Source organism: Mauremys reevesii, linkage group 9 (genome assembly GCF_016161935.1).
Source record: "Mauremys reevesii isolate NIE-2019 linkage group 9, ASM1616193v1, whole genome shotgun sequence".
NCBI lineage: Eukaryota > Metazoa > Chordata > Testudines > Geoemydidae > Mauremys > Mauremys reevesii.
The window spans coordinates 56855454-56870098 of NC_052631.1; the positions used below are offsets into that span (position 1 = coordinate 56855454).

Below are 14645 nucleotides of genomic sequence, written 5' to 3' on the forward strand. Positions count from 1 at the left end.
CCTGACTCTGCCAGTTGGTGCCATTGGCCAAGTCACTTCCCCACTCTGTGCCTCAGTTTTTCTTTCTTTGTTTAGTTTCTTTCAACTGTAACTCTTCAGGGCAGGTCCTGTCTTCGCTATGTGTATGTACCATGCCCAGCAAAATGGGTTCCCTGTCTTGCCTGGGACCTCTAGGTTCTTTTGTAATACAATGATAAACACCTCCCAAAGCTCAGCCCACACCCTGCTTCATGCTCCTGCTAGCTGAGACATCTTCAGCAGCCTCCACAGAAGGCACATGGCACATGCAGCAAGTCTGAGCAAGCTGCGTTTGACTCTCACCTGAAAGCAGTTCTTGAATTTCCGGCTGACGAAGTAGAGAGCTATGGGATTGATGCAGGAATTCAGGGAGGCCATGTTGATACCAAAGTAGTCCATCACCAGGAGGAAACTGGGGATGGAGAGGAGAGAGAATGATGGGTGTACTTGGAGTGCTCTGTCTAGCCCACTGACCTGCTTCTGTAAAGAAGCAGTGATTGGAACTTCAAAGGAAAGTAAAACAGTCCCCTAACACACCTAACCAATTGTGCAATGTTCTGACATTAGGGAAATATTTGTTTTCTGACCCCTGCAGTGACCAGCTCATGCCTGGAAGCATAACATCTGATTATCTCAATCATCCTGCTTTCTGTAAGCTCAAAACATGTGCACTGCTCTTTGATAACAGCAGCTTCCTGCCCACCTACCATAGCCATACTGGGACCTCACTGGAATATCTGCACCCCACACCTTTCTGTGGCTATTAAAATAAAAACAAAAAAACAAACCAATGACTGAAGTTCCAGAGACAATTACGCAGTCAGCAGCAGCCTGGATTCAGAGTCCAGTATTAATATCGCTGCGATCACAAGACTGAAGCACAATACAGAAGTGGGGGTCTTTTTCTCGTCCTCACCTCAGCAATTCACATCTGTTGGGGTCGGTCTGGTCATAGATGGTCTTCTTCAGGATCCTACTCAGGTGGAGAGGCAGCCAGCAGAGTGCGAAGATCACCACCAGGCAGAACACTGTCTTGGCAACCTCCCGGCGCTAAGACGCACAAGTGGAGAAGTGTGGGTGAGTGCACACTCAGCGTGAGCCTGTCTGAGGAGGGGAGCAGGGCACCACTAGCACAACCCTGGTAGAGGACCTTTAAATCCCTAGGCACATCCAGCAGCATTTAGTGCTCACTCAGAATGATCATTGCACAGCACTGATAAGGGCTGGAGACCCCCTTAAATCCTTACATACCTCCAGCAGCACAGAAATTTACATGACTGCATGATCAGAGGGGTTGTGAGGGCTAGGGTGGCACAGTACAAGCAGTACAATACTGGTGGGGACTAGGGACTCCATCTATGATCAGTCAGAGTCAGCAATGTTTGCTTTAGTGAACACTCAAAGGACCTGACCCAAACAGGCTGAATTCAGTGGAAAGACTCCCATTGACTTCAGTGGGCTTTGGATCAGGCCTGTGGTGAGCTTGAACCAGCCAGGAGGTGAGACCTACAAGAGCCTTCACTGCTGAGGCATGAGGTCTCCCTTACTCACCTACGCATAGCCAAAGACAGGAGTTTACATCAGAAGCAAGCCAGGAGGCTGAGCACCAGCCTCTCCTAGTGCAGTGAGTCTGCTATTAAGAGATGTGAACACACAATGAAGCTACCAGAGCCAGCCCTTCTGCCCACTAACATAGTGACATCTCCACTGGCAACGTGCGTGCGGCTGCTGCGGTAATACAGGCAGTCCTCAACTTTATCACGTTCGACTTACGATGAACAGCACTTATGACATTTCTGAATTGACCCTCTGATTCGACTTATGGCAATTGGTTTCGATTTTACGATGCTCGGTCCCACAATGAAGTGTATTGCAGTTCCAAGTTACAACATTTCGACTTACGACACGATTTTCAGGAACCAATTGTGTCGTAAGTCCGAGGACTGCCAGTACAACATTTCTTTAAACAACAGGCAAACAGGACTATTTATAACCCCAGTATAATAAATACATAGGGAGGCCTTGGCTTCCCCAAGACAGTCAGATTGGGCCAGACTGGGCTGGAGACCTAACCTAACACCGCATGATTGCTCTTGTACTGGTATTTGTAGCTATTGGCTGGGTGGCCCTGGAATGTAACAGGGAACAGGGGAGCCACTGTGGCACAAGGAGGTGGAGATCAAGACATCTTAGGACTAAGGCCCAGCTCCTCAATGAGCGTTAGGTGTATTAACCCCCTGTGAAGCTCTGGGCCTCCCTGCCTTTTCTGTCCAATGCAGATAATAATCCACCCTTTCTGCCCCCCGCCCCTTGCCTGGTTTGTTTATTTAGACTAAACTCTTCAGGGCAGGGACTGGCACTTGTGGGTATGTGCCACGCCTAGCACAAAGGGACCCTGATTGCCATGGGCCTTTACCCACTACTGGAATATAACTAAGCATAATACATTAAAAGTCAAACTGTTTTGCAGCCTTAATGCTAGTGCTTGGAGTTGTACCAGATGAACTCTGGTGACACTCACCACTGGGCAGAAGAGGGGCTTTTCCCCCAGCTCATACTGGCAGGGACCCTGAAGGGAGGGGTTCATCTTCCTTTGCAACATGGGGCATGGTTTACCTTCTGGGATCATCTGGGCATGTCTCACCTAGTCTATGCCCTGCCATCATATGGGGTCTTGGGCACTGATGGCACATTGGTCCCTCCAGTTCCCTGCCCATGGCACACAACAGTTTAGTCACCTGAGGAAATTCTTTAGTCTTACTAAAGTCTATGGGCTTAGCATAGGGATATCCGGGTGCAATGTGGTGGCCTATCATGCACAGGAGGCCAGACTAGATGAGCTGATGAACTTTCTGGCCTTAAACTCTATGAAAGTGACAGATGAGCTATACAGAGCTAGAGGCTCCACTGGTGTCAATTTCCATAACTCCACTGACTTGTCCTTCTCCATGGACTTCACACTGACTGTGGACTAGGGCCAATACATGGTCTTTTGTGCTGCAGCTCTATCCTCTCTCTGTGGGTTGCCTAGCAGAAGGCTGGATCCCCTCACCCGCTTCATGTGGTCATTGAAGGCAATTCTCATGCCGTTCCTCTTGCTCAGCATCTCGCAGGACATGAGGGTATAGAAGACACCGGTGCATGCCAGAGGCAGGCAGAAATAGAAGCCAAAAAGCCACCAATCCTTCACATCCCTGTAGAACTACACACAAAACAGAAAGGACATGAATAGGAAACAGGAATAACCAGCCAGGGGCAGAACCAGGCTCCATCTAACCCAGTGTCCTGGCTTTTACAAGGTCCCCTGGCAGATGCTTCAGGGGAAGATGCAAGAATCCTTGCATTAGGCAGATGTCAAATTATGTTTACATTAGGTCTCCTAATCCAAAATAGTTAGAGAGAATGGCTTATATCTGTTTAATATGCCTTCCAATAGCACCTCTTTCTTATTCCTGCAGATCATATACAGTACACAGAGTCAGGAAGCAATCACAAGTCAAAATATCATGCAGGGCTCTATCCTGTTCTGGAAGGGGATACATTTTGATGCTTCATTAGGGATTTTTTCCATCCGCAGATACTATGATTTCAGCTCTGTAAAGCTGTAGTAAAAAGTAAATGGAGGGTCAGCTCAGTTCTACACTTCTTGTCTCTGCAGGTAAACATCCATAATGTTAGTCATGGTAAAGCAGTGCAAAAGTCTTTGGTGCACTGACGATTCTGAAATGGCCAAAGCAATGCATTTTAGGGGGAACAAAATGTTTCTGTTTGATTTTGAGTTTTTCTTAAAATTTAATTTTTTAAAAATAAAATTGAAGGACATGCATCTGACGAAGTGGGTATTCACCCACGAAAGCTTATGCTCCAATTCTTCTGTTAGTCTATAAGGTGCCACAGGACTCTTTGTCACATTTTGAAATGAAGTAATTTATGAAGAGAAAATCAAAACATTTTGAAAATAACAAAACAAAATGTTTTGATTAGGGTTTTATTTGAGGGTTTGTCTGTGGGTTTTCTGACAGAAACAATTTGGTGAAATCTGCACAAATTTGCAAAATGTTTCAGTGTCACTGAATTTTGCTCAGCTCTGAGTCCTGGTGAGTGTCACTGGCCCTATACTGAATGCACGGGGCATAGTCCAGTCCAGTTCCCTTCACTTTTAGTTTGCTTTAAGATGTTTACAGTACATCCATCTGCACTCCCCACTTGTCTGGTTTCATCCAGAAGCAAAAGGATCCCAAAATCATTAGGGATGTTGCTCTTATAGCATTTCAAACCCAGGAGAAATCACTGTTTCACTGGATGATGGGATGAATTGCACCCTCAGCAAGTTCGCAGATGACACTAAACTGAGGGAAGAGGTAGATACACTGGAGGGAAGGGATAGGGTCCAGAGTGACCTAGACAAATTGGAGGATTGGGCCAAAAGAAATCTGATGAGGTTCAACAAGGACAAGTGCAGGGTCCTGCACTTAGGACAGAAGAATCCCATGTACCGCTACAGGCTGGGGACCGACTGGCTAAGCAGCAGTTCTGCAGAGGAGGACCTGGAGATTACAGTGGACAAGAAGCTGGATATGAGTCAGCAGTGTGCCCTTGTTACCAAGAAGGCTAACGGCATTGTGGAAGTAGAGCAAGAGTCAGTCTACATTCCTCATTATCGACACAAGGTCGCAACAACTTTTCACACAGTTCTTTCCCACTCGCCTCACACAATCCTCACTTCTACAAATCTCGCGTTATTAGGGTTACAGCTAGCCTGACTCTTGCTCTACTTCCACAACATATTGGGCTGTGTAGCAGGGTGGACCCCTGCTCCTGCCCGGAAGGGGTTAAAAACAGCCCTGGGAAGGGAATGTGGCTGGAGAAAGCAGCTTTTAAGCTGGGCTGATTGGGAAGTGGCTGCAGCTGGGCCACGCCCCAATCAGGCCCAGCTGGCCCCTATAAGAGGCAGAGAAGCCAGAAGCCCAAGACAGTCTCACTCTGCATTCAGAGGGAGATGGGCCTGGCTGCAGGGAGCTAGACCGGGTACCTGAGTGGAGCAGGGCTGGGGAAAGGTAAAGGAGCTGGGGAGCTCCAGCCTGGAAAGCCCCAGGCTGCCGCCTGGCAGAGGGCTAACAGGTACTGGGGGTTGCAGAGGCAGCCCAGGGGTAGGCCAAAGCAGCAGGTCCAAACCCTCCTTGCCAGTGATGAATAGGCTGATACTGCAGTCTTCCCCAGGATGTGGGGCTAGACAATGACTGGCAACAGCCATACACTGAGGCAAGGTGGGGATAGAGGGTGGGGGTTCCCTGAGAGGGGAGACCCTACGAGAAAGGGGTTACTGCCAGGGGGCAGCACCCCATGTAAAAGGGCACTGGGGTCCAGGGAGGGACTCAGGGCCAGGGAACAGGCGGATCACTGGCCTGCAGAGGGCGCTCTGTGCTGGAAGCCAAGCTAATTCCCCGGAGTCACCAGCAGGAGGCGCCGCAGGGGTGAGTCCGGCCCGTTACAGGCTGTATTAGTAGGAACATTGCCAGCAGATCAAGGGAAGTGATTATTCCCCTCTATTCAGCATGGGTGAGGCCACACCTGGAGAATTGTGTCCAGTTTTGGTCCCTCCACTACAGAAGGGATGTGGACAAATTGGAGAAAGTCCAGCAGAGGGCAATGAAAATGATTAGGGGGCTGGGGCACTTAATGAGGAGAGACATATCTGGCTTTAAGACTAAGCTTGATAAGTTTATGGAGAGGATGGTATGATGGGATAGCCTAATTTTGGCAATTAATCAAAGATCAATTGCCAAATTATCAGCTGGTAAGTATGCCCAGTGGTCTGGGATGGGATGTTAGATGGGATGGGATCTGAGTTACTACAGAGAATTCTTTCCTGGGTGCTGGCTGGTGAGTCTTGCCCACATGCTCAGGGTTTAACTGATCGCCATATTTGGGGTCGGGAAGGAATTTTCCTCTAGGGCAGATTGGCAGAGGCCCTGGAAGTTTTTCGCCTTCCTTTGCAGCATGGGGCTCGGGTCACTTGCTGGAAGATTCTCTGCAGCTTGAGGTCTTCAAACCACAATTTGAGGACTTCAATAACTCAGACATAGGTTAGGGGTTTGTTATAGAAGTGGATGAGTGAGATTGTATGGCCTGTGTTGTGCAGGAGGTCAGACTAGATGATCATAATGGTCCCTTCTGACCTTAAAGTCTATGAGTCTATGAGAGGCTGAGGGACTTATTTAGTCTGCAGAAGAGAAGAGTGAGGGGGGATTTGATAGCAGCCTTCAACTATCTGAAGGGGGGTTCCAAAGAGGATGGAGCTAGGCTGTTCTCAGTGGTACCAGATGACAGAACAAGAAGCAATGGTGTCAAGTTGCAGTGGGGGAGGTCTAGGTTGGATATTAGGAAAAACTATTTCACTAGGAGGGTGGTGAAGCACTGGAATGGGTTACCTAGGGAGGTGGTAGAATCTCCATCCTTAGGGATTTTTAATGCCCAACTTGACAAAGCCCTGGCTGAGATGATTTAGTTGGTATTGGTCCTGCTTTGAGCAGGGGGTTGGACTAGATGACCTCCTGAGGTCTCTTCCAACCCTAATATTCTATGATTCTAGGAGTACAAGGAACCTCAAAAGACAGCCTGATTTCTATATAGGCTTCCAGACTGAGAGTCTAGGGTTAGAGAAGGGTCTGAATCCAAACCCTTGACCTGAGCACCATCAGACTTCAGAAAAATGTGGTTCTAGATCGAGATCCCACCTGGCTTCTGGCTCCACAATGGGCTGAACCAAAGCTCTATATCCAACCTCCACCCTGCGATTTGCAGCTCAGATGTGAGCCCACTGCCTTTGGAGCTTTGCCCAGTACTGCTATCGCCTCGCTGGCACTGAGGGGCTGTGCACCATCCATTCCCATCTGCATGCTAGGAGTGAGCACCAGAAGGGGAGTGCCTCCTCCTCCTCCTCCTCCTCACTAAAACAGCGGTGGAGTACGCACCAGGGTAAATCTGGAGTTCTGTTCAGCGGACAGCATGCAGACCCAGAGCATCTGCTCGCGATAGTTCAGCTCCACCATGTCGAAGGCAATGGCTTCAGGGACGGCCAGGACGATAGCCACAGCCCAGATCAGCATCACCTCGACTGCCTTCCACATGGGGATCCCTATGCCCTGGATCCGGCTCCAGGAGGCCACCGCTCTGTACCTGCCGGACACAACAGGATGTTACTGCCTTCATTTCACATGCTGCAACTCACTGTGACAGGATGAGAGCCCCGTCCCCTGCTAGAAAGAGCTAAGGCAAACTTTGGTCTCAGGAAGTGACCCCCTCTGGAATGGTGCTGGGTTTAGTCTGAAAGAGGGGGAAATCCAGCTGGGGCCTGGAAAGAGTGCTGACAGGCAGCTCCTTCCAGATGCTCAGCTGGGACCTGGCTGGCAAGAACGGGTTGCTAGCAGGAAGGACTGAGCCAAGAAGACAGTGGCTGAATCTGAACGATGTGTCTGAGAGGTGCAGAGCCACTGTGCATGGCTGGTCATTACTTACAGGAGCAGGGCCTGGAAGTGCAGCCTGCCTGGTGAAAGAGTTTGTTGTCTTGTACCTTTTGAGCTTTGTTTTGCAGAACTCCTTTCCCCAATGGGTCAGGTGCTTTGGGCTCAGTTGCCTGGAGGGCAAGGCTGCTATTACAGCTGGGTAGGTCACAGGGCACTGGGGGGAAGCTGAGGCAGAACACACACAGGACCATGCTGTGCTGTAAGGGGACAAGTGCAGGCCATGCGCTGTCACGCTCACAGGCGGAAGGGTCCAGGGAGCAGAGTTGCAAGAAAAGCAACTGCCTGGAGGGCTGAGAAGCCCCAACCCTGCCTTAGACTTAGAGCACCTTCAGTCTCCCCTGCATGTCAGTTACCCCACTGCCTTGGGCATCAGTGAGTGTCACAGGGTCTGAGTGAGGCTCACAGCATGTTAAGCATCTTCTCTGAATTCGGCTCACGGGGAAGCAGGGACCATGTGGGACCAGTGGGCTGCACTGTGGCTATGTGAGGGGGTATGCCCCCCCAGTAATGAAAGAGTTAACTGGAAACCGAGAGCAAATAGCGCCCCTGGTTGCACCAGGAGGGTGGGAGGTGAAGCCAAGCTGGGGGCGAAACTGGGTGGTGGGAATCCAGGGGGAAGCCCGGTCTGTAGGGAGAGGGGTGAACAGCTCTGCAGTCCGTCTCTGCATGCTGGAGAGTGGAGGAGGGGCCTGGAGAGAAGCAGGTGCACAGGCAGCCCAGGGAGGGGCTGTGGGAGGGGCCAAGGTAGGAAGAAGTCCAGGGAGGCAGCACGGAGTCTGAGGGAGCAGAGGCTCAGCTGCTCACCACAGGGTGCCTGGCCTGGAACCTGGAGCAGAGGGCAGGCCTGAGTTCCCCTGCCCTCCAGGACCGGTGGGGCGGGAAGCCCCTGCCACAAGAGGGAGAAGGACAATTGAGTTTGGAGCCAGGGAGAAAGCACTAGGAGGTGTCGCTCTGCCCGAGAGCCCAAGGGCAGCCCTGCAGAGCCCAGGTCAGGGTGAAGCATTTGTTGATTTGAGTTTAGTTTATTGGATTCTTTGTTTACCCCCCAAGATGGGGGGGGCACTAAACGTGACCTGGCTGGCCAACCACGGCAGGGCCGGAGCAGGTGTCTGCAGGGGGAGCTAGAGGAGAGCAAGCCATGCCATCTCCAGACACGAGGGAGCACACCAGCACTGAGTCCACTCTTCAATCGGCTGCCTCGAGGACAGCAAAGGGCAGTGCCCTGATTAAATTGACCTGGTTGCAGAACATGGTGGTGACAACAGGTTCATTACCTGTCTATGCTGAGTGCACAGAGGCTGAGGACTGTGATGCCCACAGATGCCTTCTGAATGAATGGAACCAGCTTGCATACCTGGACGCCGAATGGCCAGTCTTCTGCCAATAGCTGAGAAAGAGGACGAAGACGCACATGATTAACAGGCCGTGTCAGGCTTTTTGGATCAGGTTGTTCCCTTCATGGAAAGGGGAGGACGCTATGAAACACTTGGATGTTACCTCCACTGGGATTTGGGGTGACCTTTCTTGGGCTGTGTGAGCATGGAGTTGTACAGTGGCTTGTCACACTGGGAATAAGTCCTCTCCCATGAGCACACTTTTAGGAGGAGGGTTTATTGTGCTGAGGGGTGGTCCAGAAGCCAATATGTGAACCCAAACACTGGCACTTTTTGAGAGGTACAGAATTCAACTTTGACCCCTTTGGGCCGGAAGCCCCCCTGGCAGTTGAGTTCTGGGCTGGCCTCCCATTTTCAAGGGGCTCATCTTTAGCTGCTGCTGAAATCTCACAAGAACAGCTGCTGATTTTCAGTGCCATCAGATTCCAGCCAAGCTCAGATTCAGCCTTGTATCCAAACTTGAACTTACTGCTCATATACATGTAGATCTCAACACCAACTCTTCTGTGCAGCACTAGCTGCTTTAGCCAGTAGTTCATTGCATGAGACTGAGGCCCAGATCCTCACAGGCATTTAGGTCCCTGACTCCCACTGGAATCAATGGGAGTTTAGGTGTCTAAATACTTTTGAGGATCCAGGCCTAAAAGCATAAAAATGGCCAACTTGCTGAGGGCTCTAATTGACAGAGCACCCTTCAATGTTTCAGAAGTCACTGAACAGACTCAGACAAGGAACAACAAGGAAACATTTAGGATCAGATCCTAATTAAACTTGACTGAGATCAGGATTTGGTCATTAGAGAATAAACTAACCATTTATAATCTTGTATTTGCTAGGAGTCAAATTCTGTTCTACCTTACCCACTTGACTTCAATGGAAACCCTTATCTGAGTAAGGCAACCTGGGTTGGCCCTAGGTAGCCACCCATAAAGATTTAAAAATAAGTTCTATGATTAGAAAGGACTCATTTTACTTTAACATACTGGCTCAAATTCATCCCATTGAACCCAATGACATTATACCAGGTCTTAATTTGCCCCATTGAGTTTACTAAGGACACTATCTCTAATTTGGCAGGATAGTGTACTCATGCTAAGTTGTTAAGTTAATATATAATTGAACATCACCATTTGAAATCCAGTTATGGGGCTTGTTTTGCACATGTGCAAAAAAGGAACAATGCAACCTTACATTAAGACACTACAGAGTTAGGTTGACGTAAGGCAGCTTATGCTGACATAATTATGTCAGTGTCCACACTACAGCCTTGCTCCCGCCGATATAAGTGCCTAGGGGTTGAGGTAGGCTTGAGAGCCTGAGCTCCAGCCTGAACCAAAACATCTGTGCAGTTGTTTTTAATGTGCCAGCCAAATCTCCACCAGAAAATGTCTATGGCATCAGGCTAGGAGGCTCGCTCAGAGGGCTTGTAACACTATTGCTTATGTTGGTATAACTGATGTTGCTCAGAGGTCTGACAAAGCAATCCCCCTGAGCAATGTAAGTTATTCTGATCTAAGCACTGGTATGGACAGTGCTATGTCAGCAGGAGAAAGCTTCTCCCACTGTCATAGCTACTGTCTTTTGCACAGGTGGATTTATTTTGCCAGTGAGAGAGCTCTCTCCCATCAGCATAGAGCTTCTGCACTAGCAGCACGACAGCTGTGCTGCTGTAGCGATTCTAGTGCGGACTAGCCCTCAGATGCAGCATAGACATACCCTTATGACCTGATCCATTGTCTTCAATGGGGTTTGGAGCAGCTATTTAATCTATCAGTTCCCCACCTATAAAAAGGGTATTGTGAAGGTTGACATGCATTATGATTATGTGATGCTTGGATACTATGGAAATGAAGCTGAGATACTCACCTAGAGAGATGTCAGTGGAGTTAATAATCTGGTAGGAGGGTCTGTATTATAAACTGACATCTCCGCTCCTCAGGCATATTGGAACATAAAGCTCATCTGTGCAAGAGTCAGAGTTTTCCTGGGAGCCAGTACAAGCCTATGCAATGAGCTCCTCCAGGAACTAAGGGTATGTCTACACTACCCACCGGATCGGCGGGTAGGAATCGATCTATCGGGGATCAATTTATCGCGTGTAGTGTAGATGTGATAAATCGATCCCCGATCGCTCTCCCGTCGACTGCTGAACTCCAGCTCAGCGAGAGGAAGAAGCAAAGTTGACGGGGTAGCCACAGCTGTCAATCCCATGCTATGAGGATGCAAAGTAAGTAATTCTAAGTCGATCTAAGATACGTTGACTTCAGCTACGCTATTCTCGTAGCTGAAGTTGCATATCTTAGATCGATTTCCCCCCACCCCAGTGCAGACCTGGCCAAAGAGCCATCCCCAAACCTCCTCTCCCCCTTCTGCTGCAAGTGCCAGGTGCACTCTGACCTGCTGTCTAATACGAATGCAGAGCAGCATGGACATTTTAAAATGCAAAACCAAAACCATATCAACACAAACCACTTCATGGCACACACAATGACAGCAGGAGAGAAAGGAGTTTGTTAGGCTGCTTAATGGACTCCTGGAAGTGCTCAGCTATTGCAGTGATGAGGGTGGTATAAGAATCTGAATGGAAGCCATGATGCTCAGCAAACTGGGATAACTTTATCAAGTATTGTAACACCTATGATTTCCCTTTGTCTCCCATTGGGGTCTTATGTGCTGATCCTTTTCCCCTACCCCTCTTGCAGTCCCTTTTCTGGAAGCCTACTGTGATGGGGCAAGGCCAGATTGCTATAGGAAAGTAGTGAGAAACAGGTATGTTAGCCCCAGGCTAAAGAAATCCCTGTTATCATGGTAACCAAATGGCAGTTGCTCCAGGTTAATCAAGACACCTGGGGCCAATTAAGAACCTTCCAGAAAGCAGTGGAGACAGCTAGGTTGATTGGGACACCTGAAGCCAATCAGGGACTGGCTGAAACTAGTTAAAAGCCTCCCAGTTAGTCAGGGAGCTGTGGGAGGAAGTTGCGCTGTTGGAGAGACTGAGCTGTACACACCATATTAGGCACAAGGAAGGAGGCCCTGAGGTAAGGGTGAAGTGGAGCTTGAGGAAGTGGGGGCTGCTGTGGGGAAGTAGCCCAGGGTATTGTACCATAGCTGATACTATTAGGGTCCCTTGGCTGGAGCCTGGAGTAGAGGGCAGGCCCAGGCTCCCCCCATTGCCCTCCTGATTAATCACTGAGACTGAGAGACAACAGAGGCTTTGGCTACACTTGCATTTCAAAGCGCTGCCGCGGCAGCGCCAGCGCCCGCAGCGCGCGCTGAGCGCTGTGTAGTGCCCCAGCGCCCAGAGAAAAAGAAAGCCCTCCCCAGCGTCCTCCAGCGAGCCTGGGGAAGGGGAAAGCGCGCTGGGCTGGAGCGCCCTGGCGCTGGGGGCTTGTGACACACTGCGCGGCGCTGCAGCCGCAGCAGTGTGCAGCGCTGCAGCTCACACCTGCTGCAAGCTGCAGCGCTGCAAATCAAAGTCAGAGACTGTGTGAGGGAGGGTTGCTTCTCCTCACCTCCCTCGCTGGCTTATGCTGAAAATGGCTCAGTAGACTGTGACCCTTACCTCTAAAGAGAAAAGGGCTATGTGGAAGGTCACAGTGAGCCTCTGAGGCTAGCGAAATCCACCAGGAAACGCGGGACCCACGGAGACAAGGACAGAGCTTTGTCACACTACCCATCACCCACCTCATCTCATTACCACCTGGCAGCATCAGGCTCAAGTCTTTCCTCAAACCATTCTTCCCTCTTGCCACTCTGCCAATCTCCTGTCCATGGGGCCTGATCCAAAGTCACTTACAGCAATGGAAAGACTCCTATTGAATTCAGTGGGCTTTGGGTCAGGATTATTAACCAAGAGAATACATGCATTAAAAGCTTTCCCTGGGCTCCCCTCTTCCTCTTCCCCCTCACACCAATGTGCCGATGGGGTATTTCCTCACTGTGCTACTGCTATAATTTTAGACCATAAGCTCTTTGGGGAAAGGGTCTTTGGGTTGCATTGCAGAAATAAAATAAAATGCTGCTATATACTTATTTCTACTACTACTAAATTATCACTGTTAGTTGATAATAAATACCTGTCCTCAGAGTGTAAACCCAGTGGCCAGGCTTCCCAATGGGCTGGCCAGCCATTAAAGGGAAGGAAAAAAAATGTATCACTTTATTTAAAAACTAAAAGAAGAGTCCTGAGTTATGCCCCACAAGCCCTGATCATGACAAAAACATTCCCTTCCCTACTCACCAGGGTTTAAATCGCAGCTGTAGCTGTGTATTAACGTAACACATTAGATCTCTGATTTTTCTTTTTGAAAAAGAAAAGAATCGCTATTAAAATCAGTCCCAAATTGGGGTGTGAGGTGTGCACAGAACTGGATCAGTGCTGCTGCAGGAAATGTAAGGAGAACTGCTGTTTGTGGCACAAAACAAGTGTATTCTTCTCGGGGAGGTTTCCCACCCAAACCCAGATTAAGTCTAGATCAGCCTGGTTTATAACATCTGCCCACATACAAAGCCCCCTCTGGCCTTGCTGCAGAAGAGTGAGTTTGTAGTCATGCTCACTAAAGCATTGGAAAGAACAGAAGCTAAACTCCAACAGAAGTTTATTCCTCAACATGAGCACTGCAGTCCCTGAGCGGCACCCCCTTTTTGCTAACCAATTCCCACCACCCACAAGACTCTGCCAGTGTTCCCCATTTGCAGCAGCGCCATTTGTTTGAGTTCTGGAACCCCACCTGGCTTCCTCAGCATATCTCAGTTCTGCGCTGAGATGGCCCCTGCTCTTCTAGCCTTGCCCACAGAGCGGTGCCAGTGCAGAACAATGCCAGGCTCCCCTAACCCACAGAACTCTGCTAATGCAGTGCAATCATCAGCAGCAGCCCGTCCTATTCCACTTCTGGATGCCCGTTACTCGAGACAGTAGCAATGGGAGCCAGATGGGCTAAGAGATCATGGGCCCTCTGAGTGGCACCCTACTTGTCAGAAGCCCAGGCGGCCTATATGACCCTGAATGAAGAACAGGCCTGGGACTATGATACAGTGAAGGTGGCCGTCCTGGACAGGGTTGGCCTGTTGGGCAAAAAATATAGACAGAAATTTCATGCTGCTAGATGGACTGGGGATGTGCGGTCCTGAGCCATTGCACAAAAATGGACAGACTGGGCAATCTGTTGGCTTTGACTGGACACCTGAAGTGCAGGGGAGATAATAGACATCATAATACTGGCGCAATTTCTCCAGAGTCTCCTTGAAAGCAAACATGTATGGGTCCAGGGGCACCAGCCAAGTATAAAAGGTACCTCAAGAGTCTTCTATCGTCCATCCCCCCCTGCACCGAGGCAGGATTAAATAAACCTAGACCATCCCAGACAGCTATTTGTCAAACCTGTTCTTGAAAATCCCCTGTGCTCACAGAAGAGGACATCATCTCACTCACATTAGAGGTCCTTGCTGCACTGCAGATTAGCGTGCTCTATCACTTGCTCTCCCTTGCAACCTGTTGGATGTGTAAATGTGCACAGGTGAGTTCTACCCCAAAGGGTTGGTTGATTCAAACTGTGTGTGTGTGTTTACCTACCCTTGAATTTGCTGCCATTCTTATTTGCCTCTGAGTTTTTCTGTCTCACACGCCCAGCTCATTATATGGAGGAGATTAAAAAATGACTCCAACCTTGATAGGTATTTTTAAATGAAGAAGGATGCTAAAAATTTT

At 49.4% G+C, this 14645-nt stretch overlaps 1 protein-coding gene across 2 annotated transcripts in view; it reads right to left on the bottom strand.

Moving 5' to 3' along the window:
- LOC120371669 (endothelin receptor type B-like) overlaps nucleotides 1-14645 on the bottom strand; it is a 69323-nt gene that overhangs the window by 3646 nt on the left and 51032 nt on the right. For both annotated transcript variants that reach the window (XM_039487692.1, XM_039487693.1), the window contains 5 exons: nucleotides 8819-8931; nucleotides 6993-7197; nucleotides 3071-3220; nucleotides 935-1068; nucleotides 322-430 (listed from right to left, as the gene is read on the bottom strand). In XM_039487692.1, the coding sequence (XP_039343626.1) occupies nucleotides 322-430; nucleotides 935-1068; nucleotides 3071-3220; nucleotides 6993-7197; nucleotides 8819-8931 (711 nt within the window). The remainder of the gene's footprint in view (nucleotides 1-321; nucleotides 431-934; nucleotides 1069-3070; nucleotides 3221-6992; nucleotides 7198-8818; nucleotides 8932-14645) is intronic.